This window comes from Suillus fuscotomentosus, assembly GCF_016647785.1.
Source record: "Suillus fuscotomentosus strain FC203 chromosome Unknown F5891scaffold_231, whole genome shotgun sequence".
Taxonomy (NCBI): domain Eukaryota; kingdom Fungi; phylum Basidiomycota; class Agaricomycetes; order Boletales; family Suillaceae; genus Suillus; species Suillus fuscotomentosus.
The window spans coordinates 1-27,380 of record NW_024539743.1 but is presented as its reverse complement, the minus strand read 5'-3'; the positions used below and the strand labels follow the sequence as shown (position 1 = coordinate 27,380).

Sequence of the window (27,380 nt, the reverse complement as noted above, 5' to 3'; positions counted from 1 at the left end):
GGCTAAGAAGCATACGCACTTGTCGATATTGGTGGAGAGATCCAATCTTTTCACCTGTGGTACCGTGGGCATAAAACACGTTTCGCATTCACAATCCGAGCATCAGTACTTACCATAGAAATCTGGCACAGGGTTCGTGGCACTTTGAGCTGTGGGATCTACGCGATTCTTCACTATGTGTCGGTGAAATTCCCGGTCTTTAGCTTCTATGAGGTTCATTGTGCGACGGTGGGTCATTCTCCAGCCTGCAGCCCCGATAGTAGGGCCAATGAGATATCCGAGTCCTAGGCTGAATTAATTAGGGTCACCTTGACATAAACAGAATGTCTCACCCATGCATGAGACCGTGCAACCGCTGTAGAAAAACAACGGATCTATCCCCTGGTTCTATGAGAAAGAAGTACAAGCATATAACAATGTATTACACACCATGATAGGCTTCGTTGCGTCTGACTCTAGAGAACCAAAGTATGCAAGTCCTCCCACCAACCCGAGAATACATGCCGGAATGGTAACGGCCTGTCATGCGTTCATAGCCTATGAGAAAACGCAAACATAAATTCCAGCTAGAGTATCTCACAGTTTCCCATTTTCGTTTACTTTTGCGAATCTCTAGATATTTTGACCAGGACAAGTTCTGTTGTTCTGCCTCGGAGACTGCTGTGGTTGAGTTATGTCTGATGTTCAAGACTGCCCGACGGCATATCCGTGACGGCACGAGGCGCACTTCATGACGGCCGACCCTTGCAAGAGGCACTGACATTATGAGAAACGGATGGAGTTGTCCTCTTTTCCTCATTTCAACCAAGCCTGCCAGCAACAAAATACCAAGAAAGGAATATCATTCCCACACCTACCAGGAATTGTTATCTCCGGCGTCAGTGCGGCTAGTGACTTCAAGTTGTACTACAGCAAGTCTGTCTCAGCAATCATTCCACTGACCGTCATCACCATCACCTCTGTCTGAGGACAGCCCGCATACATGGACGGAGTGAGATCCTGTCTACTGTGCTGTCAGGCATGTGTAGGAGATGGCGTGGACAACGAGCACGACAAATCGAACCCCTTTGCCCTCGATAATCTGTTATCTGCGGGAACTATCAGTGTAGATGTTCAAGGCCGCCATCTGCACTGCGCTCATAGTCACGAAAGTGACACATGGCATCCAGTACCATCGCAACAGCTGCCTGTTTGTGTAGAGGATGATGTATTTTGTAAGATCTCTTTTCTGACTGAACATCAATTTCTGCGTGCTACCTGTCGTCTTGGAACGAGCCAACGAGTGTTATACATTCGAATATACCTGGTACCTACCGATTCTCCAATTGTCAAAGAAAGCCTACGATATCGTACCGAAGTTATTTTGAAAGAGGGTCACCGTCACCTTCAGGCCTTACTACCTTCGATTGTACAGGACCAACGTTCCTGGAATGCAGATGAGCCCTCCTCAATCACTCAGCCTCAAAACTATTTCTTGCCAAGGGATATTGTAAGCACTTCCTGCACTGTGATCGGTCTCTAGTAGCTGCATATTTCATCACACAGGATAATCGCACAATGGCGGAGATCTATAATGACCTGCCGTCGTTGGTCTCTTCAACAATTGCTGTAAGACACGAAATTGGGGGTCTTCGCAGTACTTTGTATGAATACCAGAGACAGTCCGTGGCCGTGATGATCGAGAAGGAGTTGAGCAACCAGCCTGTTCAAGACCCTTTATACATCCCGATCTCAAATATGCATGGCGAACGCTTTTACTTCCAGCCTTCAACCCTTACCGCTGCGCGTGAATGCCCAACAGTTGCTCGGTGTAAGGGTGGCATCTTATGCGAAGAACTAGGTAAGTGTCAGATTATTCTTGACTCCTCGACTCATATATGGCCGCCCATAGGCACGGGAAAGACGGTGATGGTCTTGGGCTTGATCCTTGCTACCATCAATCAACTATCTCAACCAGAAGAATCATTATTGGACTACCGCCCCGTCATGTCTCCCTTGGCCTATCGCACCTTCCCTGCAGATGAGTACCATAATGCTCGAAGAAGGGCTGGCATGCATAAAAGTTTGGCGCTCGATGTAACACGTGTTCCATCTCTCGTTGAAATTCTTCTTCACCGTATAAGGACGTGGGGTGACAAGGTGGACACGCGATCACACGAAGAACAATTAGAGGCGTCTAACCTCTGGCAGCTCCTTCAAGCAAATACGCCATTCTATCACCACTACACTGTTAAATCACCCATGCATGGTCTTGGTTCTTCTCGCACAAGACGTCGAGTCTCAGAATACCCCCGACTAATGCACCTAACGACAGCAACACTTGTTGTTGTGCCCGTTAATCTACTTGGACAATGGGACAGGGAAATTTTGAAACATTGCCATAGCACGTTGAGATATCTTGTCGTCCAACAAACAACGAAAATTCCAAGTGCGAAGGCTTTGGCGTCTGATTATGACGTACGTAGCATTGTATCTGCACCGACACTGCATTGCTAATTTGTAAATACGCAAGTTGATCATTATGACGGATAGTCGTGCGTTTCGATACTTCATATGTTTTTTCAGTGCTTATGTATTACCTTCAGGTTTTCGTAGGGAGTCGGTGAACAACAAAGTTGTTCATTTGCATAAACTTAAACCATGCACTTGTGCTCCGTTTACTGGCAGCCGCGTACCAAACTGTCGTTGTCCCAGCGATCCAGCTGTATCACCTCTTCTTCAAATCCGCTGGAAGAGGCTGGTGATCGATGAAGGCCATACCTCAGGAAACTCAGCCGCCACATTGAATTACTTCGTTCGTGAGCTAAGCATCGAGCGTAAATGGATTGTAACTGGAACGCCGACATCGAATATACTAGGGTTGAGCTTGGGGCGCAAGCAGGATGAGGACATAGAAAATGATATTGGCGTTGACAGCACTTACTCATTACCTACTATGACGGATTGCTCTGCATCCGATACCTCTTCAATTTCTGATAGCAGCGCGGAGAACATAGTCAGGGTATGGGGGACGTATGACTACGTCAACTTGCGAAAACTCGGGGCAATGATCAGCGATTTTCTCGCCGTTCCCCAGTTCCATTCTGATCTCAAGTTGTTCGGTAGTCACGTCTCTGCACCTCTTTGTGATCGTCACGGGCCTCGCGTGGGCGCAGTCAAAGTACTGAGTCAGGTCATGCAGATGGTCATGGTTCGTCACAGGTTAGCCACATTGTATACTGCTAGAGACTATAAGGCTTATCTTACCCAGGATTGAAGACGTTGAGGAAGAAGTAGTTCTACCTCCCATGCGGCATACACCCATCTACATGGATCTCGATGCCTACGCTGCGAAGTCTTACAATGCAATGCAAGCCAGTATTGCAATTAACGCTATTGACTCTGAACGCGAGGGCCAGGTGCGTGTCTCGTCATGTATCTGAAATTTCACTCATATCGCTTGAAGGATTACATCTTCCACCCCAGGGTGAAAAACACTCAAATTATCCGCACGATTTGAATATTGACTCTGATTTTACACTAGAACGCGAAAAGTCTTCAGAATGCCATAGACAACTTGTCACAGTAAGTTCTTGGGCCTAGAGGAACTAATAACTGAAATCAAGATCAAACTTAGAGGAATGTTCTGGTCGGTGTCCGATATTTTGTTCAACGTCGATCAAATACGACGCGAGGCCCCTAAATTTCTGGCTCGTGCCATCGAAGCCAAAGTGCCTGATCATGATATGGCGCTATTAGAAGAAGCATTAACACACGCGTTAGTCTACTCTCCTTGTCATTGTATACTTGATACTTAGTGACGTCTCACAGAGAGGCAACAGCGAAAGATCCTCTGTGGCGCGCTATGCAACTACATGAAGATGTACCTTTCCGCGTGATGGGGATGGATGCAGCTGTCTTCGAAGCTTGGACACGGGGAAGGTTGAAGGACAGGTCTCGTGTTCACGATCTCATGCACGCGAACCGACTGTGTGATCTACGAGCTCTCATTCGCAGTCGACCTTTGATGAGTCTAGGTCAATTGGTCGAGGAAGGAAGAGAATTGGATTCAAATGAACGAGCACGATGCGAGAAGAAATTGACGCAAATTCATGATGTCACAAACGCAGCGCAAATGAAAAAGATGGTGTCTGACGTTAAAGACGAGTTGGAGGTCATAAAGGAGAAAGAGAAAGTTTATCAAACAGAGGATGTACCTGAAACAGACGTCGACGTCTTCGTTCGCCACAAGTTGGGGCATCATTCTGCTCCTTCGCCATCCGATCTACTCCGCTCGTCACTATTGTCAGAAGCATATATCGGGCCATCTCTATCCACCAAATTGAACTTCATCTTATCCGAGGTTAGTACACAGTACTATCGTGTGTCACCCACCTCCCACCTTTCTTTCTAGGTTCTGGAGCATTCAGAGAAGGAAAAATTCCTCATATTCTCTAATTCGCCACTCACTCTCGCCCACATCGCAGAGGCACTCTCTTTGATCGAAATAAAGTACCTCCGATATGCAACAGATATGTCTCCACCACTGCGAGAGCAATGTGTCATGACTTTTGAGTCCTCTGAGACATTCCGTGTTTTCCTGATGGAGTTGAAGCTTGGTGCTCGTGGTCTGTGAGTATATCTTATTTGCATTCACTTTTGTGGTTCCCAATATTTGACAGGAATTTGATATCTGCTTCTCGAGTAATCTTCTGCGAGCCTGTCTGGCACCCTGATGTTGAGGCACAAGCCATAAAGGTAAGATCTTGTCTCAGATTAGACAATCGTTGCTCAAAGAGTTGGCAGCGAGCGCACCGTATTGGACAGACAAAACCAATTACTGGTAGGTCAATTCTTTCTGAATGATGGTTAATGGTTTTGTTCATCGCATCAATATACTTAGTGAAGACTCTTGTAATCAGACACACTGCAGAAGAAGCAATGGTCTCCAGACGACATTTTCTGAAGGGATCTAGCAAAATTCCAAGGATGACTACTGAAGTGGGGATGCGTCACTTCCTAGAGGTACGTGCAATTTAGTCATAATTGGTCATTGAATCACTCATAAGGACCTTTCTTAGAACCCTCACTTTTTGGCTGTTCCAACAGAACCAGAGTGTTTTTCTTCATCAATACAGATATCCTTGCTAATGCATGTAGACCCTCAAAGACAAGAGCTCACATCTACCCACACCTCAGAAGATTTGGTCGCATCATCAGCCCCAAATTTCGATGTTATCAATACTAGTAATCAGCCAGATAATACAGCAGACCGGGCTTTGAAACGACCTCGAACAGTTAGGTTTGCGGATTGATACTAAGGCTTATCTTGTAGCTAAAGCCACAGTCCACGATGTATTGCACTGTGGTTATCACATGTTGTTTCTTGAGGAAAGGCTTCCACCGACATTCTTCTCATCAACCCTTCGATTTTTGTTTCTTTGTTTTAATCCCATTAATTGCATTACCCATATTGTTGACAAGCGCGGAAGCTTTGAGACGCAAAAGACTTCATGGAGACTTGCACAATAGATGTTACATTCACAAAAGGATCGATCGATAGAAAAGTCACAGCGTAAGTGCTCTATACAAGATGCCTTAATCAAGAATGAAGCGCAGTTTTGCGCCATTTGCTACACGTGTCCAGACATCGATAGCCTCATACTGGAAACAGGTGTCAGAAAAGCCTCGTCATCAGATACGTGTATATACTCACCTCCGCAATGGTATCATTAAGCTGTGCCTCAGTATATCCAGCACCCAACACACGGGACCGAACGTCAATGAGAGCGAGTTCTTCCCCATCATCCTCCTCTTCGTCCGAGTCGACGTCCATCTCGCGTTCCCCGCCGGGGCCTCGACCAAACCTCTTCTGTCTCTTTCTCCGTTTCCTCCCGCCCTCGTTCGACATGCTTTTGATGAGCCTGAAGATCTGACTGACAACCGACCGATCAGGCTCATACTCCTTGTCATCATCATCGTGCAGGCTCTCTTTGCTACACTCCATAAGCCTGAGTGCCTCGTCGACATCAGCCCGCTGCACGATGTCTGCGAAGCGCAGGCGTGCGAGAGATTGTGCGAGACGAAGCACACCGAGGAGCGTACGTGCGGAAGTGTAAGTATGAGATTTCTTTTGTGCAGCCTCGTCTTTCGAGAGCTTGCGAAGGCGGACATAAGAGTCGACGATGTAGCTGGAGACGTCTGAGGGAACGGTAGGACGGCGTTGGCGAGCTTGGGCGATGTAGTGTCTGCCAAGAGGCTCGTTAAATTGGAATAAATGTCCTCAACACCCATGCTCACCTCATAAGGACAGGGTCAACAACATCATACTCAAGCTCTGGATGGCAGTTGAACATGTGCACATGGGTCACATGTTGCGCCAGTCGCTCATCGTCTTCTCTAGTCGGTTTGTCCAGGATGAGGAATAAAAGATCAAAACGAGATAGGAGCGCAGCGGGCAGATTGATGTTTTCAACAGGCGACACTTTCGGGTTATACCGGCCGTACAGAGGGTTCGCGGCCGCAAGTATGGATGTGCGAGCATTCAGAGTCGTCGATATTCCAGCTTTTGAGATGGAGATTGTTTGCTGCTCCATGACTTCGTGAATCGCAGTTCTGTCTGTTTCCTCCATCTTGTCAAATTCGTCGATGCAGCAAATGCCGTTGTCGGCGAGAACCAGGGCACCGCCCTCTTCAGCACTGTCAGACCGAGTGTTGAAGCAAGACCGAAATAAACTCACCAAGAACCATCTCATCGGTAACCGGGTCTCTCATGACCGCGGCTGTAAGACCAACTCCTGATGAACCTTTACCCGTGGTATAGACTCCTCGAGGAGCGATCTTCGAGATGTACTTCAGTAGCTGCGACTTGGCCACACCAGGATCACCCATCAGGCATATATTGAGGTCGCCACGAATCTTCATCCCGTCACCCATCGTCTTTGTTACACCCCCCACAAGCAACAGCAACAAGGCTTTCTTCACATCCGTATGTCCATATATTTCGGGCGCGATGTTCTGGGCAAGCTTGTTGTACAGCGACGGGTCTGCCTGCATCTCCGCGATCTGTGCCTGTATTTGTGGCGTCATCTCCATTTCGCTATATTGCTTCTTGAGTTGGTGGATGTGGTGTCCTTCGAGGTAGGTGTCTGTGAGCAGTCCAGCTCGGATGGCCTGGAATCCTGTGTAGGGAATTGGGAGGAAGATACCCCCAAGGTGGACAACATCACCTGGGTTCATTTGGCGTGTCAGGTTGCCGTGCACATGTATAGTCATGGATCGAGGTATGTGTCCTACTGGCACTTGGTCGGCCTGGAAGTTGTTAATGTCAATACAAAAGCAGGTGTCTATGACTCACCATCTCTTGAATTTTAACTTCTTGGAAAGGACTAAATCGACATGCTCGAGTCTGCATGTGGAGGGAGCCACGTATGCCGTTCTTCTTGCACTCCTGTTCGTTCGGACAGTCCGTAATGGGAGAAAAAGTTTTGCTGGATATCTGCTGAAATGTTTCGGAACCGCAAACATCGCAAGTATAGGCGTTCACAAGGAGCAGTGGTTTGACTTCTGACACGCGGGTAACGATGCCCCGAACAGTGATCAACCTGCCAAGATAGGTTCCCTTGACCTCTCGGACGGCCAGAGCAACGTCGGACCGAAGAGGTTGGAAATAAAGATTGCTTGAATAGAAAGTCAGCTCTCAAATGAACGTTGGCAATGTCACCACGTACTATCGCCGCAAGAGATGGTCGGGGAAGCCCTCTTGACTGCCTTCAGTCTGCTCATTCCGCTCTCGCCTTTGGTGTAGGATAACATCGATTACTTCATCATGTTCACTGATGTCCTTGGTTGGAGGCGGCATGAGCTTGTCTACGGCTTCGCTGAAAAGCGCGACGTAGCGCCGAGTGTTGTTTCGTATCCGAGATACCAGTTCAACGACCGTTTTCTCGTGCTTTACAAAATATCATCACGTATAGGATATCAGGAAGATGTGAAGATCTCGTACCTGGTGGATGTCTTCCATGTCAATGGTGAGCATTTGCTGCTCACGATTTGCTATGCGTTGCTGATGAATCAAACGTTGAGTAAAGACGCGTCCCGATTCCTGCATCACACGTACAAGCTGCTGCATGTATTTGAGACCTTTCCTGCTAGCATCTTGTTGATCATCCTCGTCATCGCTGAGTGCCATATCTGCAAAACCCTCGTCCCATTGCTTGTGTGTGCCCACATATGTGGATAAAAAGTTCTGTATTTTATCTGTGAACATATTAGCTCCATCATTAATTTATCGAGCAAACATACCTAGTTCATCATCGTAATTAATGGGTATGTTGAGTACCGGGAGAGACATTGTGTTGTTGGTATGTACTAGTCGCGTCTCAAAGGCGCGTCTGTCACAATCAGGTCAGGACGTGACATTTCTTGTCACGCTCAATGTCGACACGTGACTGTTAAGCTCGAAGTATGGCCGCACTGCCGCATCAGTGACATCAGTAAGGCCGGGGCTAGGCCCGACTGTTTCGGAAGATTGTTGCCGTGGTTCTCGATGTGAGCGCGTGTCGAGGAAATTAAGCGGACAAAATGTATGCTTGAAATATTTGCTATGCATGAGTTAGGGACATTTTCGAGGCGGCCAAAATTCAATCAGCTTCGGGGAGCTTCCTGAGACTTACTAGCTAGCTCAGCCGTGAATTTGAACACGTAGTTCTAAATCAGTCGGGTACTAGATATAACTAGGATTTGCATCGACAACTGTACATATATTCATTCATTGAATTTCATTCTCACGCGTGCTCCTGTAGCACTTTTCGGCTTCTACCAACTTCTGCCCCAGCTACCAGGTTCTGCCAACAACGCTAAGAAGGGATCCTACACTCAACGTTTCGAAACACCTCTATTTGCTGTACCTGATAATCTGGCCGTCTATCTTATAATACTTAAACTACACACATAGATATGCTATGACCTTCGTACCAGCACTAGAATACCTTCCATTCATCGACCAGTGAGCCTGATTTCAAGTGCACGTAACGGAAAGTAAGTTACAGCTGAAAATACTGCTGCGAGCTTGAATCTTGTGAGCGAGTCGATGTCCAAACAACCAAAGATGATGCATACCTCAAACCCGATCTCTGCTCCTACCATCTCTCCAAGTGGACCTGTATACAACTCCTATGAACAAAATGATGAGTCGGTGCACATGGATGGACTAATGCAGTGCCGATGACCCGCCTGAGACATCCCAATGACAGCACCTGCGGCACCAAAGCACCCCGCAAGTATACCCGCTACGCCCACCGGTAGTCTTAAGAAGTGAAGAGAGGATTGTAAGGTCACGATCTTCATTCAGAAGAACCACTAGCAGCTGAACTCACTTCGACGGCGTATCGTAATCATCCAAGTTGTACCCACCAAGCGGCCCGTTTTTCCGCCGGAAGATGAAGTGTTCCTCAGCCACGATCACGATGAAGAATGCCGTCCAGTCGCTGAGAATTCTGAGGAAATTGGAAAGAATAGTACTAAAATGCTCGCGGCCTGCAACGCCAGCTACAGTGTACGCCATGAAGGCTAGAAGTACCCAAAAGAAGCGCGGAATAATGGCGAACGGGCGTCCAAGTGCCTGCATGGACAAACCAGCGGAATAAGTATTTGGGATGTTGTTAGCACTATAACTGGTTTAGTGCGAACAAGCAAGGCGTTCCCTCATTCTTACATGACAGAAAGCGAGAGCAGGACGAGGATGAACTGGCCAAAGTGACCCAATGGCGACAGGACCTGCGCAACGAGGCCGCCTGTCGAGCCGCTTCCGAACGCTGCGACATATGCAGGGTCTGTGATGGTCATGAGGGCGGCGCCGAGAATCGTGACAAAGCAGATAGGGATGAACAAGCCGAAGAAAGTGAGTAGAAACACGCGCATGGGTGATGTATCAGCAGGCAGCCGACAGTTGAAGTCCGCTGCAATTGGCGCCCACTGGCAACCGTTTACATGACAATTTAGCAGTCGTCGGATAAATACAAATGGTGATTTAACCCACCCCAGTAAATAAGCCGAATACGATCCCACCAAAGCTGAGAATGTCTGCTGTGAGGGCGTGCCCCATTTCCTCTTGAAGCGGCTTTTGCGCGTTGATGTTATATCCAGCTTTTCCGCCAAGACCACAGAGGAAGAGCATGCTAATCAGGGTAATTATCCATGCATAGCGCTCGTAGAAGTGCACCATATTGTACCCAACAACGCACGGGATGAGAGAGCACACGCCAATGATGATGATTCCAACGACGGAAGGAAGAGTACCAGGGTTAATGTTGGACAGCGTTTGGCCTCCGAGGATGACAGTCGTTGTGGCAAAGCCAAGCCTGAAACAATTCTCAGCAAAATATGAAAACAACGAGGGAGAATAAACGCACTGCGTGAGGATGTTGAGGACTGAGTAGATGGTACAACCGAGATATCCCGAGCTGAAACGGGTGATGACCATGGTACGGAGGCCCGTCATGGGGCCGAGGGTAGCAACAAACGCTGTCGCGACGGCCCCGAGAGCGCCAAAGCAGAGGATAGTAGCTACAGCATTACTTAGGAGAATAAGTGTGGTTGCGACACCGTGCCCGGCCGAGTGACCTACCCGAAACTCAAAGTAAAGGTGGACTGTGCAAGCACGCCAATGGGAATTATATCAAACACTGTGTTAACGGACCTACAAAAAGGTCAAGTACAAGTACGAATATCGGTCGTGTGATGCAGACTGACCACCACATTAGAATGCTACACTGGGCTCAGATCAAGTATACGGTGGAACTTGAATACGTACTTATTCCAGGCATTTTTTGATTCTCGCTGGTTTTCTGGCACACGCTCTACTCCACGGGCCTCGATACCGCTTGCAAAGAGTCTCGATAGAAAAGGTCCTAATCTACCAAAACGCTTTACGATCACGCGATCTGGCGCTGCCTCGATCGCATACACATCTCGAGCATCTTCGAGCCTGGCGATAGATTTCTCCTCGTCCTCTGGGTAGTAGCCTGTGGAGGCAGACATGGCGGTTTCCGGGCAGTTATGCAGAATGACAATGGCTCGCAGGAATGTCAAGCGTGCAGTTACCACGGATTTAAACAATGCATTGTGAAGAGGGCCGTGCTGGCAATGCGCTGGCGTCCATTGAATAAGTCGGCCACCTAATAGTCGAGATAGCTCTAGTGTGTGTGTTTTTGGGTAATGAGTCGAAGCTTCTTGCTCCAATGAGTTACTTCAACGGTATGCGCCACAACGCACCGTAGAAAACCGATTCGTCACAACACCGGGACCGGTCACCTCAGGCATTACTTTTCGGAACCAATAATGGTCTTTCAGACCCGGTTTCTATGTTGTGGGAAAGTAGTCTGTGAGACCCACCCTCCCGCCATCTATTAATAACACATCCTCCTAGCGTGCACCGCGCACCTCCAGGAAACCCTCGCGCACCTCCAGAAAACCCTCGCACCCTCCAGAAAACCCTCCCGATCCTCCCAGAGAACCTCTCGTACCCCTCCAGAAAACCCTCCAGCCTCTCCCGTGGCTCCAATGCACCGAGCTTGGGAGCCTTACTCCTCCCCGTTTCGCACTGTAAGTTCTTCTCTTCTTTCCCTCACCATGTCTTCCTCGACACCTCGTCGCACTCGGAAAGCTCAACTTGCATTGTTTGGCCTAGGCTCTCACTTTGAGAAAAGATGAGGACACGCAAATGAAGATGTGCATCCAGAGAACGCGTTTGGCTCGTTTAGTAAGCATTTGTTTGTGCCAGCTGGTTGTTCGCAAGCTCATGTCTGGCTCAAACGGCACTCTATTAATAATACATCCTCCTAGCATGCACTGCGCACCTCCAGGGAACCCTCACGTGCATCCAGGAAACCCTCGCGTGCCTCCAGGAAACCCTCGCGTGCCTCCAGGAAACCCTCGCGTGCCTCCAGGAAACCCTCGCGTGCCTCCAGGAAACCCTCGCATGCATCCAGAAAACCCTCCTGATCCTCCATAAAACCTCTCGTACCCCTCCAGAAAATCCTCCAGCCTCTCCCATGGCTCCAATGCATCGAGCTTGGGAGCCTTGCTCCTCCCTGTTTCACACTGTAAGTTCTTCTCTTTCCCTCACCATGTCTTCCTCGACGCCTCGTCGCACTCGCAAAGCTCAACTTGCATCTTCTGGCCTAGGCTCTCACTTTGTGAGCCCAAGGAAAGCTCGAGACAAACGGAAAACCCAAACATATGTTGAGCTGCCTGGCGCAGAGATGAAGCGCCGCCGACTTTTAGATGCAATGGAGCGACTTATGAAGTCGCAACATGAGGAACCACACCTGCAGTTATCTGTTCAAGCTGCACCACCTGATACTGTGATTATGGAACACATGGATGCTGACAATCTTGTTGAATTCCACTCTGAAGACGTGGATGAACAACCATCTCTGGAGATCTCAGTAACGTCTGTCAAACGGCGGATCATACCAGACCAACCCACTAATTCACTGTATAAAAACTGGATTGCACTCATACCAACCCTTGTTGATCCGGTACTCCGGTACTTTGGACGAACACAGGGCAAAGCACTGGAAACTATACATCCAGTCATATCTGCATGTGGGGAGCCTTCGTGTACACCGAAACGGACAACAATGATGTGTTTATTTTTCGATCGTCAGCCCATATCTTGCAGTGTTCAAATTTTTGCTGACATTTATTTAGGCTTTACATCTATAGATGTACTAAGTTGTACCTGCTCGACTCTCCAGCAGGTCCTCGTCCACCATGGTCTATTCCCAACCGCGCCTTCACAGCCTCGGATGGCTGTGTCTGTTGACTTGCTTTCATTCTACCGCGCGTTGTTTGAGCGCTCATGTGACGCGATTAACGCACTCGCATCAGCGCTCAAAAATCATTATTCCCGGCGGGGTTACCAGATGACTGATGCCCAGGTAACAATCAGTTACATACTTATATCACTACTGATTCATCAGTGTTTCAGGGCGAAGTTATACAGGACCCCTTCCGCCGAGGCCTCGGCTATGCCGTCCAATGGTATGACATCCTGCAAGTTGAAGTTGAGCGCCAAGTTGAGATGGTCGTTCAACAACATCGTGATCATATAGCAAAGTTTCAAGTGTCCTCTCGAGTCCCAAATTCGCCTTCACTCACTCAATGCGCACCCCTTCTAGTGCAACGGTGTCCTGCTTGCTTTGCAGGTATACTCCATGGTAGATCCACAGATGAAGGAGGTGACATCCACGTTGCAATGGACGGTAATTTCCATCACCGTCATCGACGTGCTGCTGGAGACTGTCCAAATTTCTATGACCCAACCTATTTTCTGCCCAAAAGCTTTGTTGACGCAATTGGGCGCCATATCGACACTCAACGTAAGCGACCTGTGAAGTCTCACGTGCCCCTCGTCCCCAACGAAGCCGTTGACCAATGCGAGAATGCTTACGAGGCTGCTGATGGCAAAAAACAGAAAGCCGCTATGGATAGCTTTGATGACACTGGAATCATGGCCCTTATCTGTCGTCATGACATCCCATTATTTTTTGCCAATATAGACTCACCTGGAGAACAGCAGAAGTATTCAGTAGCTTTACTTCACCACTTCTTTTCATTTCTTCCGCCTGAAGCTACTGTCGTAGCTCTTTACGATATCGGCTGTGTTTTGGCACGAACACTCTCCAAGGTACGTTATGATCCTGGCCGGAACTACTTGCTTACACTATTTACAGTATGACATTCTTCCCATAAGTATCACCTCACGCCTTCGATTTGCAACCACTGCAATGCACGCATATGGGCATGAGTGGGCTTGCCAGCTCGTATATAATCCACGAATATGTGTGGGTCTTGGCTTATCCGATGGCGAAGGGACCGAACGCCTTTGGTCTCGCTTAGTTCGACTGATAGGTGTTGAGCGCACTTCTAGTGTATGTACTCTATTATTTCCATTATGAACTAATTCATTTAAAACACTGCTTAGCGCCAACGCCGTTTATGGCTAATCGATCGGCAAGCAGTGGCTATAGCTTCAGAGATGCGAATTGACCTTGGTGACTGGATCAAACGACGCCTCAGACGGGGCATCAAGGAACAAGGTTCGGCAGCCCAAGACGCGCTAGATCGATGTGGGGTTCCCATTGAAGAATTGCAGTCCGAGTGGTTGCAGCAAAGGCATTCTCAGTTATCTATCCGTGCTCGTAGGTTTTATACATTTTTAATGGCGTGACTATTACTCAATGATATCGCAAGATGCACCCGCCCGCCTCAAGAAGGAGTTGGACACTGTCCTAGCTCTCCAGGCAGATCTGGACACCTCAGACAAAGCATTGCAAACTGCCAGGACGATGTTGGAGAAAGATATGGCTTCAGATGATACTCTAGAGGCTCTCGAAAGTCTAGAGAGGGGACACGATCGCCTGATGAACAAGGTCGAGGCTCTTTACTCTTCATTGAACGTTCATGACAGGTTCCCTGAGCTTCATGGCATCAATCTCGAATTTGTTCGCATCCTTCTATTGGCACGCGATCTCAAGATGAACGTTCGTAAACGTGCAATTGCAAGTTTCTTTGAGTGGGATAAACTTGATCGAGCAGTAGGTGGCGTCCAGCAAGCGTTAGGTAAGATCGTGCTCTTTTGTTAGTCAATGATTAATCAGATTCTTCCAGGCACCAAGCTGCATCAACAGACACGCAAAGCAATTTCAAAGCGTCAGCCTGCACTAATGACCGCTATCAGGAGATTCAACTCCTACTGCGAGCGGCTTGATTCGTTGTATGATACATCCTGGGGGATTCCACTGCCCTCACCCCTTCCCACCAAACTTGCGGAACTACGTTCTGACCCAGGACTGATGGAGGATGTATGGATTACGCCATCTCTTGGAGAGGTTCCACGATGGTTAGACGACACATCCATAAGAGATGGTATTCGTGCACTGCTGAAGCGTGACCGGTGTCGAGAGGAGCAGGTTCGGCTGGGCGTTGAGGCCGATAACTTGTGCCGCTTCTTTGGAAATGAGTTGGCGGCGCTTGAACTTGCCCTTCGGTCGCCGAAGAGTGAGTTAATTATCTTCTCAACTTCCATTTCTCACCCATCCTTAGGTGAGCCTTTCGCTGTTCCATTGCAGCAACGGCATGCCAATTTTATTCGCCTTCAAACACGATGGTCAAATTGCTTAGCTTCTTCAGTACGGTTCACTAACGAAGTCAGCAAGGCAGTGGCCATTGCGACCACCCTCTCAGGAGGCTCGCCAAACATGATGTTTCACTGGATTAATGCTAGCACGCTGGTAGTGCCTGATTCTGAGGGTGGTGATGAACTCCCTATCATTGATCCTGACCATTGCCCCCAAGTCGATTCTGAAAAAGCAGCACTTGCCGATGTCCTGGAGGGTGAGATGGGGGCATTGGAGTTAGATGACGATGACTCAACAAATTATGGGCGCGAAGTTAATGCCGTGATTTGCTGGAACCTTCCTGATGTACGTTTATCTTTATTGTTAGGAATTGACGCTGACATGTCATAGAATCTCCTTGTGGATGACTTCTGCGTCCCATTGCAAGAGCCAGATGTCCTTGACCCTGCTAAAAATTTTGCACGAATACGACCTTCGCACGATGGAATCCCTCGTCTACTGTTTGAGCCGAAAGACATTGGTATACTCAGTTCTCCTACTGCACGCCTCAATGATATATGTATCAATAATTGCGCCATTCTCTTGTGGTACTCTCAGCTGAACACTTCCGCTACACGGTGCGCGATGCTCTCCACTCATGATCTTCCCCGCATTCGTTATAATGCCCCAGACGATATCATCTGGCGCCACACATCGTGGATTCGTTATTGGGAAAAAGATATCTGGGTTCTTCCAATTCATCGTCCGTCAGGCATTGGACACTGGGTGATGTGCATCATCCAGTTGTCGACCAAAGAACTTTACCTTTTTGATAGCATGGGTGATAGGACGCCTTGGCAAAGTGACGTCAAAGTGAGTTTAATTTTAAAGTATCCTTTTCATCTGATTGATTGGCACCTGATATGAAAGCATATAATAAGATTGATTGCTCGGTTCATTGCAATTGCGCGTCAACACGGCCATCATGTTCATATTGATCTCGAAGGGTGGGTGGCTCGACCGTTAAATGTGAGTTGCATGCTTGGCTTTCTTAACTAATCTGACATGATGTATTATTTAGATCAAACGTCTTCAGAATAATGACTTTGATTGTGGCCTATGGGTATTGGCTGCAATATTCGCCGTTGTACGTGGCAGCCACATAACAGGCCTACATGAGCGGGACATGGACAATCTGCGACGCTATATGCGGACTATGGTTCTTGCATTACCAGCTCTCTCGAGTTACAGTAGTACAAGGTCTACATATATGGATTCTTCCCAGTAATCAGTATATCGTCCTCCCTCTGATAATTCAATATCCTTCGCGCTACCCATTGGCGATAGCATTCGGCCATGACCTTGTGTCTTGTGCATGCCTGCAAATTGCTGACACGAGCATGAAGCTCATCCCAACCTGTAACTAACCGCTGACGCACTTCTCGGATCTCCTTCAGAATCTTGGAGATTTCACCCATGCTATACATGGCTGTACGGTGGGTATGTGATTCCCTTTCTGCGCGCAAGTGACGGCCATGCATCACATCCAAGAGGTTTTGCGTGAAACGGTCTTCCTCTGGTGAGTCAGGTGGAGCTGGAGAGTTGTAAGGAGGGGCTTTGTCCCACTGCAAGAGATCGGATTGATCAATCAAGTTGGATCCGGCGAGAGATTGATGAAAAAGATAGGAATCGGGAAGAGAGAAGGTTGAGCATCGGATTAGTGAAGACGTTCGAGGATCATGCAGATCCCCAGATATGATATGAGGCCCACGTCGACCATGACGTTTGGCATATGCACGAGCATTCTGAGCTTGTCGAACAATTTTACCTCTGTAAGACATATGATTAACAAAAACAAATGATTGCAAAATACTGACTGTTCTGACCGAGCATATGATGCTTTATGTCGCCGTGCAGCTGCCGATTTCTCTTCAAATGTGAAGTACTTAGCTTTGCGACCCATAGAGACCAGGCAAGTGGGCAAATGGTTTAAACTGTGTGAAGACCAAACTTGATCTTAAGTTCATATTGCGATGTTATCCTGTTAGTAGGCTGTTACCCATCAGAACGCAATACAGCCATCAAACACGAAGTTCTGGCCTTTATTTTTGCATTAGCATGATCGGGCGTACTGTGGAAGTCGACGACACCAGTCCAGACAGCTTGGCTGGCAGTCAATCCCTGTCCATTTGTCTTTTAAATTCAGTGCGATTTGTATTTTCAATCTCATTGGCTCACCAATCACTCCCGGTGACTCGGAGAAAGTCCTCTGAGCCATACTAGTTAGTATATTTCATATTATGTAATGTGTTGTCACAGTATGACAAATGTCGAAAGTTCAACCAAACCAAATAGACCGATGCTGCTATAGCATCCTCACTATACCATCCTGCGATTTTTGCATCTGCTGCAACCTTTTGTGCATGTAGTTCCACCATACTCGCTTAGTAACAGTCACTGCCTTTGGTGTGCCGGGTGGCGAACGGTGTCGAAAGGTGGAGCTCCAATGTGTCCTCTTTAGTCATGTTGCTTCATGCGGTTTCTAACCTCGTTTCCACAGTGAATCCCATTACCACCCCACAGGAGCCTCAAGAAGGCCTCCCAATAGCCTCAAGAAGGCCTCCCAGTAGCCTCTATGAACCTGGGCAAAACACTTAACCCTCTTGGGCCTACTAACCCGCGTTCATTTAACACTTTTGGTAAGTCGTAGCTTTTTGGCGCTACCCAAATTGAAGGAGGCTTCTCCGAACTTAGCATTCCAAAATTTTCCATGGCCTCTTTTTCACGTTATCGATCAACTGTATCTACATTGCACCTTGTCTGTATCCCGTTGCAGAATGACCGCAACCATATCCCAGTCCTCGCACTTTGTTGACGTTGCCACGCAGACAGACGCGCATTCCTTTACTATCACTCGCCTCGTAAGTCCTTAGTCAGTTTCATATGTGGATTCTACTGATCGCTTCTAGCTTGTGGACACGGCTGTGATGACAGGGGACCCAGAAGTTAGTAGTATCCAAGTCGATGCCGGATGGAAGACCCTCGACGGGATTCCTTGTATCATGGGTGGCCTAACGGCGCTTGTTGGTAAGGTTTGTTGCGTCCTTTTTTCACTGATCTTGACTCTATTTCAGCATCTGTCGGTGGTACCCTGCGTGGGCGTACCCAAACCGAATTCCCTTGGAAAACCCTGCCCAAGGAGCTAGCTCGGCTCGGATGTTGCCTCGTCAACTACCCTAACGAGACTTTGATGCCCGGCGAGACTCGACCTACGCTCTCTCGGAGCAAAGGCGTCCATGATCTGACCCTTCCTCATCGTATCAATCTTGTCAATGCGCTCAAGATGGGCACCCTCACCATTCGAGCCGTGACGAATGATGCTGCTCGCACACGCCTTATGATGTCTACGGACCCAGTTATTATTGGAGAAGCACCCTCACATCGATCGATCTACTCCCGCGGGCGACGTGCGTTTGCTAATGGTGACATTGATTGCAAGGGTCCTCGCCGTCTTGCCTCTCCCCCTTCTACACCTCCCACTTCTACACCACCCACTCGTACTTCTACACCTCCCGCTCGTCCTTCTACACCTCCTGCTCGTCCTTCTACACCTCCCGCTCGTCCTTCTACACGTGCTGCTCGTCCTTCTACATGTGCTGCTCGTCCTGCCACATCACCTACTCATCGTCATGTTCAGGTCTTTGTAGAGATATCCCGCCCGCCACCCCGGCCAGCTTCTAGGGCAGTCTCCAAAGTAATACCACCATCCACCACTCACACCATATCACGCCTGCCACCCTGGCCAGCCTCTAGAGCGGCCTCCAAAGCAATAACACCGTCCATCGCTCACACCACGGATCTCATCCCACCAATCGCTGCCGTCGAGCGGTCTGCATCTTCTTCTGAATATGTTGATGATGAGACTCTAGATGAGGAGTCAGATGCTAGTGAGAGCGATCATCGGCCTGCCAAGCGTCTCAGACGGTATAACAGCAAATAATCGAATATTAATGTTTTCAAATGATGTAGATAGCATGTTAGTACAATAAATCTTTTCGAATTCGTACTTTAATTTCTGACGTGGCAACAGAAGTAGACCCACGGTTTCGTCAATGTTATTTTTAGCCGCAAGATGATATTCATTTCGCGGCCTTTCTGTAGCCTCTTGGACCTCCACTCGGCATATTTGATATCTCGCTGCTTCTACATACAACCATCCTGAGCGCTTATCCACGCTTGATCGCTGATGCCTGTGCAGTTCCCGGTGTCTTGGGTCACACTTACTATTAGTTGTTATCGCTCCAGGAGTTAACATCCGAAATTCAGGATTCAGGAATCTCGTACTCGAGTCGTGATCATCATGATGGGATCCTGCAAATATAGGAGTGCCTGCCGGTGAGTTTCCTGCCTCATCACTCCTTAACTTACTCACAGAATCCCACTAATTTCACTGGTTCTGAACGACATGATTTCACTCATTGTTCGATATTATGTATATTCGCATCACCCTTATGCTCAACGTTATCTGTATTTGCTTGGTTCTGAACCCTCTCGTTAGCCTCTCGCGCCTCCTGAGACCCTCACTCACACTCTCATGAACTTGTCTGTCTTGGTTGGGTATCTGCCGGTAAGTCTCCTGCTTTCACTTCTTAATGTACTCACAGAATAACACTAGCTTCACTGGTTCTGAACAACACGATCGAACCCATTTCAACGGAACCGCCAGCTCGAATATTTGATTGCAAAGTGAGTCATTTGGCATCATGTATAATGTTATTCTCATTCACTTCATTCTGAACCCTCTTGTTAGCCTGTCGAACTCATGAGAGCCTCGCTAGAGCCTCACTAGAGCCTCACTCGCACCCTCATGAACCTGTCGGCCTTGGTTACCTATCCGAACAAATTTCAATGTCTTACGTTTGTTAATTCCGTGCTATTATACCATTCTAACTTGTTTAGTCCGCATCAGCTCAAATCAGCCTCATAAGTATCAGAGCGCTGCTCTTTTTTGTTCGTGCCCCTTCCGATTTCCTATCTGATTCACTCTGCAATATCTTGCGCAAATATTGTACAAGTAAGTCGGCGCCCTCTCACATATTTATTCTGTCATTGACTACATACTGTAGACATGACCCAAAACATCCCAGATGACCTGTCGTCTCCTCACCCGAGCTACATGGGTCTATCCCCCGATACCTTCGATTACATGCAAGAGCAGTTCGGCGGCGGCCGTCGATGCGCAATGCCCCCTGTTGAGCTGACTCCCTCGCGACTCAGGAGTAAGCTCAAAGCTACAGCGCGGGACGTCGGCCTTGTCAAAGGTGCATCTAGCCGCCGCCAGGCCTATCAAAACCGCACTATGGGAACTCAAGATCCCATATCTGCGCTCCCTGGTGCACCAGACCTACCTCATGTGGTGCCAGGTGGCACTTTAACAAGCGAAACGTCATCGCCAATGGTCCACGCGGCTAGTAGTCGCCATGCCTCACCATTTCCTGCCCCAGCGGCCCCTGCACAGCTCCAGGATGTTTTTTTTGGTTCCATGGACCAGCAACGCGCGTGGATAGACTCTAACTCTGACGCTTTTAGCATGATGGGGTCTGAGTCTTTTTTAGCTGGAGGATCGCAAAATCACCTCACCGCACAGGGCATGGAGCGCCTAGCACCTCCACCAAGTTACACTTTTCCTGCGAGTTCGTCGGGTCAACCAATGGCTTCTCGTGCATGCTCACTAGATCCTCATGCTACAGGCCAATACCCTTCTGGCTTTACGGAGGATTTTTCTGGCGAAGCCTCACCGTTCATCCTTCAGCCAGTTCCATCGTCGTCATCATCTCATGATCATCCGCTTCCCCTCCCAACCACAAACGTCATTCCACCAACACCATTCAAGGATGGTGGCAGCCAGACCAACACCACCACCTCGACAAATACTATTGGTACTTTGCTGAGCGGTTCTAGTTCGCAGATGGACTTAGAAGGCTATCCTTCTGCCTCTCATGAACGCTTTCCCGAGGAGCACGAGCCGGTGACCCATCAAGAAGGACTTACGGTTACTGGACGCAGGTCTGCAGAGTTGAATGCAGCACTAGAAGCCGGGTTTGCTGCAGTAGAGCGGTGCTTTCTCGAACTATCTGCATCCACCACGCTCCCTACTTCTCAATTAATCAACTTGTTCCTGAAGAGTCGTGGACGCACCGTAAACGGCACTAATTATTGGAACCTATATGCCAACTACTTCAAAGAGCATGTCCAGACGGAGCTTGCGCGCATCGGCAGAGAAGCTCCCGCTGGAGGTGGCACGCCTAGTAGGTGTCATATTATAACTTGTTGCGCAGGAAGTTAATGTTTCTTATAGGTGCAACCGTGCGGACTCAATGTTACGATAAATTCAAAGAGGTTTATTCTGATTCTTACCAAGATATCCTGCTAATGCACGAGGAGGCATCACTCCTCGGATCTTCGCCTCAAACGATAGCCCAGCGTGGACAGGGGTTCCAAAAACATTATCGAAGAGTGATACAAATAGTATGTTTTTTCACCCGATGTTCTTTCATTCCCTCATGTCGTCATCATAGCTTGAGTCTGCCGCTGTTAAATTTGGCTTTGAAGCGGCTGTCGTTCTCTGCGGCAAAGTGGTCAACGAGGATGGCTCCCTTGGCCATTCGTATAATACACCAGGCGCTGTAGGGGTAAGTTTTTTTGTGCTCTACGTCCCGATGTATACTTAAAGATACAGTTCTGGGAGACACGATGTCGCGCGAGCGATGATGCCATCGTCGGGCATCTCAAGGCGCACGTGTAGTAAGTGTAAAGATAAATTATGTTTATGCTATGACTTACATTGAAACAGTAATAGTACATCTTTGACTGCGGTGGATGATGCCTTCAACGATGGCACCCGCAATGACCCTTCAACCCCAAACTCGACTCTGAACCATGATCGTGACCAATCTCAGGCTCCCGAGGGACGGGATGACGGTTTGAAATGGATCAAACTCGAACTTATTAGACAAGTTGGTACGTTAGAACGTCGCTACTCCTTTCATCCATTTGACCTAAACTACGAATAGCCCAACTGGGGGGCAAGTGCGCCTGGGATAAAAATTTTCCCTGGAAGGGCATGTCCAGCGCCCTTGCTGATGCCAACCTCTGTATCAGAGGCTATCCAGCCCATAAGTGCCTTTTGCCCGGTGAAGCTCACAATGAAAACTCAAGGAACAAGGGCATCGGAGCACTGACGCAGAAGGAAATTGCAGCGCTCGTAGATGGGTTGAAGGCAGGAACTATGCAAGTCATCAAAGTTGACAAGGTGCACCGAGGTGAGTTTCGTCTACGTTATACTATGAACTTTCAGGTTTTAACCTCATATGTAGCGGCCGTGATGGCCTCTGAGAGGCCAGTCATCACTGGCATAGCGCCACCACCTGAATGGTCACATGATGGCGCTCGACGACTATTTGCTAATGGCGATACTGACTATCACGGCCCAGCTCGTCTCCAGCCTAGCGGTGCAGCTACGAAAGTCAAGAAAGCCACTGATAAGGCACCTCAGGCACCTTTTCGACCCTCCAATGATGACGATGACAATGATTTGGGTGACGATCGCCCGGCAGTACCTGCAGCTCCCAAGTTCCGAAAACCTACCATACGATTAGACCTACCTGCACCACTGCCCTTGCGCCCGTTCAAAGTTGTTGTACCGCCAAACCCACGCCAAGTCAAAACTGTTCGAAAGCCGGAATCAGCTGCAGCAGAGAGCGAGGTTATCGAACTGACTTCAACTGAGGAGAAGGCTGTTGAAGAGTCGGATACTGAGTATGAAGAAGCGCGCGGGAAAAAGAGGAAACTAAAGGCCACAAACACGTCGCGTGCGTTGAAGAAGCTAGCTTCATCCGAGGAGAAGACTGACGCTTCAAAAGCGGGGAAGAAAGGGACACGGGCTCAGACGAAACCATGCAAAGTACCTCCCATGCCGACCTCAACAATCTCTCCAACAAAGGGTGGTCCTCTGTCCCCATTGACAGTGGGGTCATCTAGTGTGGTGGCATCACCGGAACCTGGAAGTGAGTACACTTTATTCTAACTTGACTCTATTTGACTCAAGGCTGATAGCTGTGGCGCCAGCACGACTTCGGGATGGACCATCTGATGAGCGGACCAAGGGTAAGCTATGTTCAATCAAATTTTTCTCGTAACATAGCTAATGATTATCTACCCTCCAGTCAAACCGCGCCCAATTGCCAAGGCATCCAAAGGCAAAATGAAGCGTGTTCTTCGCATGGCCTACAGCCAGTCAGATGAATCTGAAGTTGACGAGGGTAAGATTGACGGGGGTAAGATTGACGAGGTCAAGAAGATAGACGTTGTGGTTACCGAGAGTGCTGGTGCCGTCTCCCCTGGCTTAGTCAATGTCTCTGCAGAATCTTTACAGGAAGGCTTGACTGAGGTAATGCATGATGACAGGCCAGCAGGAACCCAGCAGGAACCGCCTCAGATCACCAAACCCATTGAGGATCCTCACGATGCCGCTCGCGACTCTCGTGACCCCCACGACCCTCCACATGACCTACACCAAGTTCATCACAAGCTCCCCATACGTCATGATCCTCGTGATGGTGTCCAGCAAGACCTTCGCAAGGGTAACCCTCCACGCCACCTACAGGAACCTCATCGGGAGGTCACTCCTGACCCTCGCAACGACCCTCGCAACGACCCTCGAGAGGGTGGCCCTCTTCGCAACTCCCACGAGCCTCGTCGTGACCCTCGCGATGCCTTTCATGACACTCGTCAACCTTTTCGCAGTCATTCCCGTGAGCCATGGTACATGCATGACGCCATGCACCGTCGTGAAGTTCATCTGCGTGATGAAAGTCCTATCATTGAGCATGATGCTCTCCACTCCCGTGATGTCTTCTACCACCGTGACTCTCACAATCACCGCTATGCCAGTTTGCAACCTCGCGACTATTATGGACCCAGTGAGCCTCGCACTGACAGCGAGTTCACCACACGGGATACATCCCCGGCCTTAGAGTCCCATTATGCTCACGGTGAGCGTGAACGTGCATACCCAAGCCGATACAGCCCAGTGCTCAGTCCTGACTATGCTCATGAAAGTCGATATGCTCGACGCAATGGCCTTGACGAGCGCCGGGCATTTGGTGGAGGAGCATACCGTGACAGTGGGTACCCTCAAGGTAGAGCTCATAACCAGGATTCTAGATGGACGGACAATGTCCGTAATGTTGCATCTTCATCTTTGGACTACATTCGTCACGACACTGTCCCACGAGCATTTACTCGAGACCCCACCAACCCTCCGCATCCTCCTTCATCATAATCAACTTTTGATATGCCTGTGCTTTTGTCGTTTGTTGGGTTGCTATTTTGGTTCATCTTCTCATGCTTACTTCGTCTTTTTACGGTGATAACTTACTATGGTGGTTTGCTCATCCTACACTTGACCTGTCCCTTTCGTACCCTAGTACTTATGTAGCTATCCATGCAGTTTTAACGATTTCCTCTTGTTTCGACAATGTCAGTATAGCAGCTCCAATGCCCGCTCTTGTTTGCTTCACAACATGTTCGAAACCGCCATGAAACTTAAAGATAACGATACTGCGATGTGATATGTTTTATTAAAATGTGACATTCATAACATAAATACAACGCAAAAAGGAAGAAAAAAAACATAACATACAATAAAGGGCGGGGAAAAACATAACATATTGTCGTATGTGCGAGAAGCACAAGGGGCTCCAAATCATGTTGACTCGGATAAGCGGCGAGACTCTCAATGATGTGATGAAAACATAACATAAGTATGAGTGACAAACATAGGGAATATAAAAGGCGAGGGGACAGCATAAGGTATGATGTATCGTCGGAGGAGCATAAGAGGCTCCAAATCATGTTGACTCGGATAAGCGGCGAGACTCTCAATGACATGATGAAAACATAACATAAGTATGAGTGACAAACATAGGGAATATAAAAGGCGAGGGGACAGCGTAAGGTATGATGTATCGTCAGAGGAGCACAAGAGGCTCCAAATCATGTTGATACACGGCGAGACTCTCGATGACGTAGTGGAGGTTCAGCACCGTGATCTGCAATAATCGGAGCCAACCCTCCAATGAGGCCCACGAGGGTACACTTATTACTCTTAAGGAATTGGGGGAGACCCTCCAGGGAGAGGGATGTCTCAGAGACGTGTTGTGTCATACAGGAAAACTGGGTCTGACAGACCGTGAGAAGCACTAGAAAGTGCTGCCAAGGGTGGGACCGGTCCGCAACTTGCAATATCAATTTAAAAGTTTTGACCAGATTCAAAGATTTAACTGCATGGTAGGACCAAGGGAGCATCGGTTGAATAACCTGCCAAGGTCACATTTCGTCCAGAGAATAGCCCAACACCATGTCCGTATCGCCGATGCAAGCCTGTTCTCATTACAGGCGTTGACGTTCCATCTTTTGCCCTGGAGGGGATACCTAATTCAGCGGTGCCTCTGAAAATACGGAGTGGTGATTCCTGTGAAGTACGTCTATAAACAAATCGATGAGGAAGGGGATATATGACGGAATTGATAATCGTTGTTGGTGGGCGCATAGCGTAAGATTCCTGCCACTGAACCGTGACAGCTGCAACCTCACAAGTAGGACCCGCTGATATGGCGACTGCGATGCAGAGAGGATTTCAGAGATTTTGCAGCAGGCTACCCAGGCCGTAACAAGTAACGACGGGGGCGGCACTCCACTATTCGTATGTTTTGGTGAACTTTCGTTCCATTTGTCGTTCTGAACTCCAGGTAGAAAACGGTTAAGTCGGCAAATGGTGTCGGCTATCGTCGTTCACCCGTAGCTGCACCAGCCAAGGACTCAGTGAACCCAGAGACCAAGACCGACAATAGTGACTCCGATACAGAGAGGGTTGCAAAGATTTTAACCAGCCTATTCGCACCCTCAGGGCAAGGCAGCTACTAATATGTTTCCAACAGATGCATTTTTTGTGCTGAGCTCCAGACTATCGTTGGAAACGCGAACTCATCCTGCACTTGCAAGGTTGCCAGGGCGCCGCTGCCAGAAGGCCAGAGAATTGATGGCGATTCCAATATGGAAGTACGAGCGTTCCAGAGAGTCGAACACCATGTTGATCTCCAGCACTTGAAGACCAGTTTGTTTCAACCCTTGAACTGGCACCTGGAATTGAGCTAGGGATCCACATCGAGATCAAACGAGGCATTATAGCGGAACTCAAAGTAGAACGATGAACGCCCAGGCATTTTACAGGCACTGAGCTTTTGAACCCGGTTACACTCTGGACTTCTGCGTGGGCACGCCGGCCCTGCTCAGACCGAGGGCATGTAGGAAATGGCCGGTCTGTGTTAAGTCTGCGCAGACTCCGCCTCAAAGTCTGGGGGACACGTCTGGGTGTGTTTCGTCGGCAAGCTCCGGGTTGTCTGACATCATCACTCCCGCCACTACGCCAGCCACTGTGACACTAATCCTATCAGCTACCCCCGTCAGTGGCTAGCCACCCCTGCCATCTACATCAACCACCCCGTCAGCACTTCAGCCACCCCTGTGTCACACTTCAGTAGGTGCAATCAACGACGAGTCCGATTGATGACATTCCGCAGGATGGCACCTGGAATACTTGGCGGCTGTAGAGCTGTAGTCGATGATATGTTGTCTGTAGGCACGGCGGGCAACGTGAAATGGCGGGAGAGGCTGATGGCGAGATGGCGGGGGACTGACACTAAATTATGACATAATACAGCGGGCAGACAAACATAGACTTCCCGGCACTTTCCGGACAACTGCTGGCAAACCTGTCCCCCAGACTTTAACACAGAGTCTGTGACTTGTCTGTATAGACCTCACGCAGACTGGCCAAATCCCGCACTTTCTGCTCAGACCTGGTTCGCCGGGTTCATTTACAGAATTTTCATTAGCTAATCGTAATTTTCCCCAGTTATGTAAACAGACTTAGCAGAAACAAAGCTATTCCAACAAATTAGAACATGCCAACACACGCGTCATAGTTCTCCATCCAGTAGGAATGTCCATAGCGCGTCGGGTCTCTTGTAGTCATGATGTACAATGCTCACTAGCCACCGCTCCATGCGAACAGAATTCAATAGCTCTCTTTCCTCGGACCCTGGTGGGTAGAAAGAGGCCCACTCAGCCCAGATAGAGAATGCTTCATCCTACATTAATATTGTCAGTACAAATATGGGCAGAATGAGTCTGGAGACAACGCATACCTTCCAC

At 48.6% G+C, this 27,380-nt stretch overlaps 4 protein-coding genes across 4 annotated transcripts; all 4 read left to right on the top strand.

The window, feature by feature from the left end:
* Nucleotides 1–11,319: 11,319 nt before the first annotated feature.
* Nucleotides 11,320–11,992, top strand: F5891DRAFT_1200330 (uncharacterized protein; the record flags this gene model as incomplete). Its single annotated transcript, XM_041368819.1, has 3 exons — nucleotides 11,320–11,358; nucleotides 11,408–11,583; nucleotides 11,824–11,992. 3 exons carry the CDS (start codon nucleotides 11,320–11,322, stop codon nucleotides 11,990–11,992), a joined length of 384 nt encoding a protein of 127 aa, XP_041216760.1.
* A 115-nt stretch (nucleotides 11,993–12,107) lies between these two features.
* Nucleotides 12,108–13,097, top strand: F5891DRAFT_967627 (uncharacterized protein; the record flags this gene model as incomplete). The annotated part of the gene is made up of 2 exons (XM_041376273.1): nucleotides 12,108–12,645; nucleotides 12,694–13,097. 2 exons carry the CDS (start codon nucleotides 12,108–12,110, stop codon nucleotides 13,095–13,097), a joined length of 942 nt encoding a protein of 313 aa, XP_041216759.1.
* Nucleotides 13,098–17,941: 4,844 nt separating this feature from the next.
* Nucleotides 17,942–19,104, top strand: F5891DRAFT_988558 (uncharacterized protein; the record flags this gene model as incomplete). The annotated part of the gene is made up of 3 exons (XM_041378017.1): nucleotides 17,942–18,025; nucleotides 18,074–18,191; nucleotides 18,239–19,104. The coding sequence occupies 3 exons, from the start codon at nucleotides 17,942–17,944 to the stop codon at nucleotides 19,102–19,104; spliced, it is 1,068 nt and encodes a 355-aa protein (XP_041216758.1).
* A 2,058-nt stretch (nucleotides 19,105–21,162) lies between these two features.
* Nucleotides 21,163–21,632, top strand: F5891DRAFT_890057 (uncharacterized protein; the record flags this gene model as incomplete). Its single annotated transcript, XM_041373274.1, has 2 exons — nucleotides 21,163–21,400; nucleotides 21,463–21,632. Coding segments are annotated over 2 exons (408 nt in total), but the record flags the coding sequence as incomplete, so codon positions are not given.
* Between the last annotated feature and the right edge of the window lie 5,748 nt (nucleotides 21,633–27,380).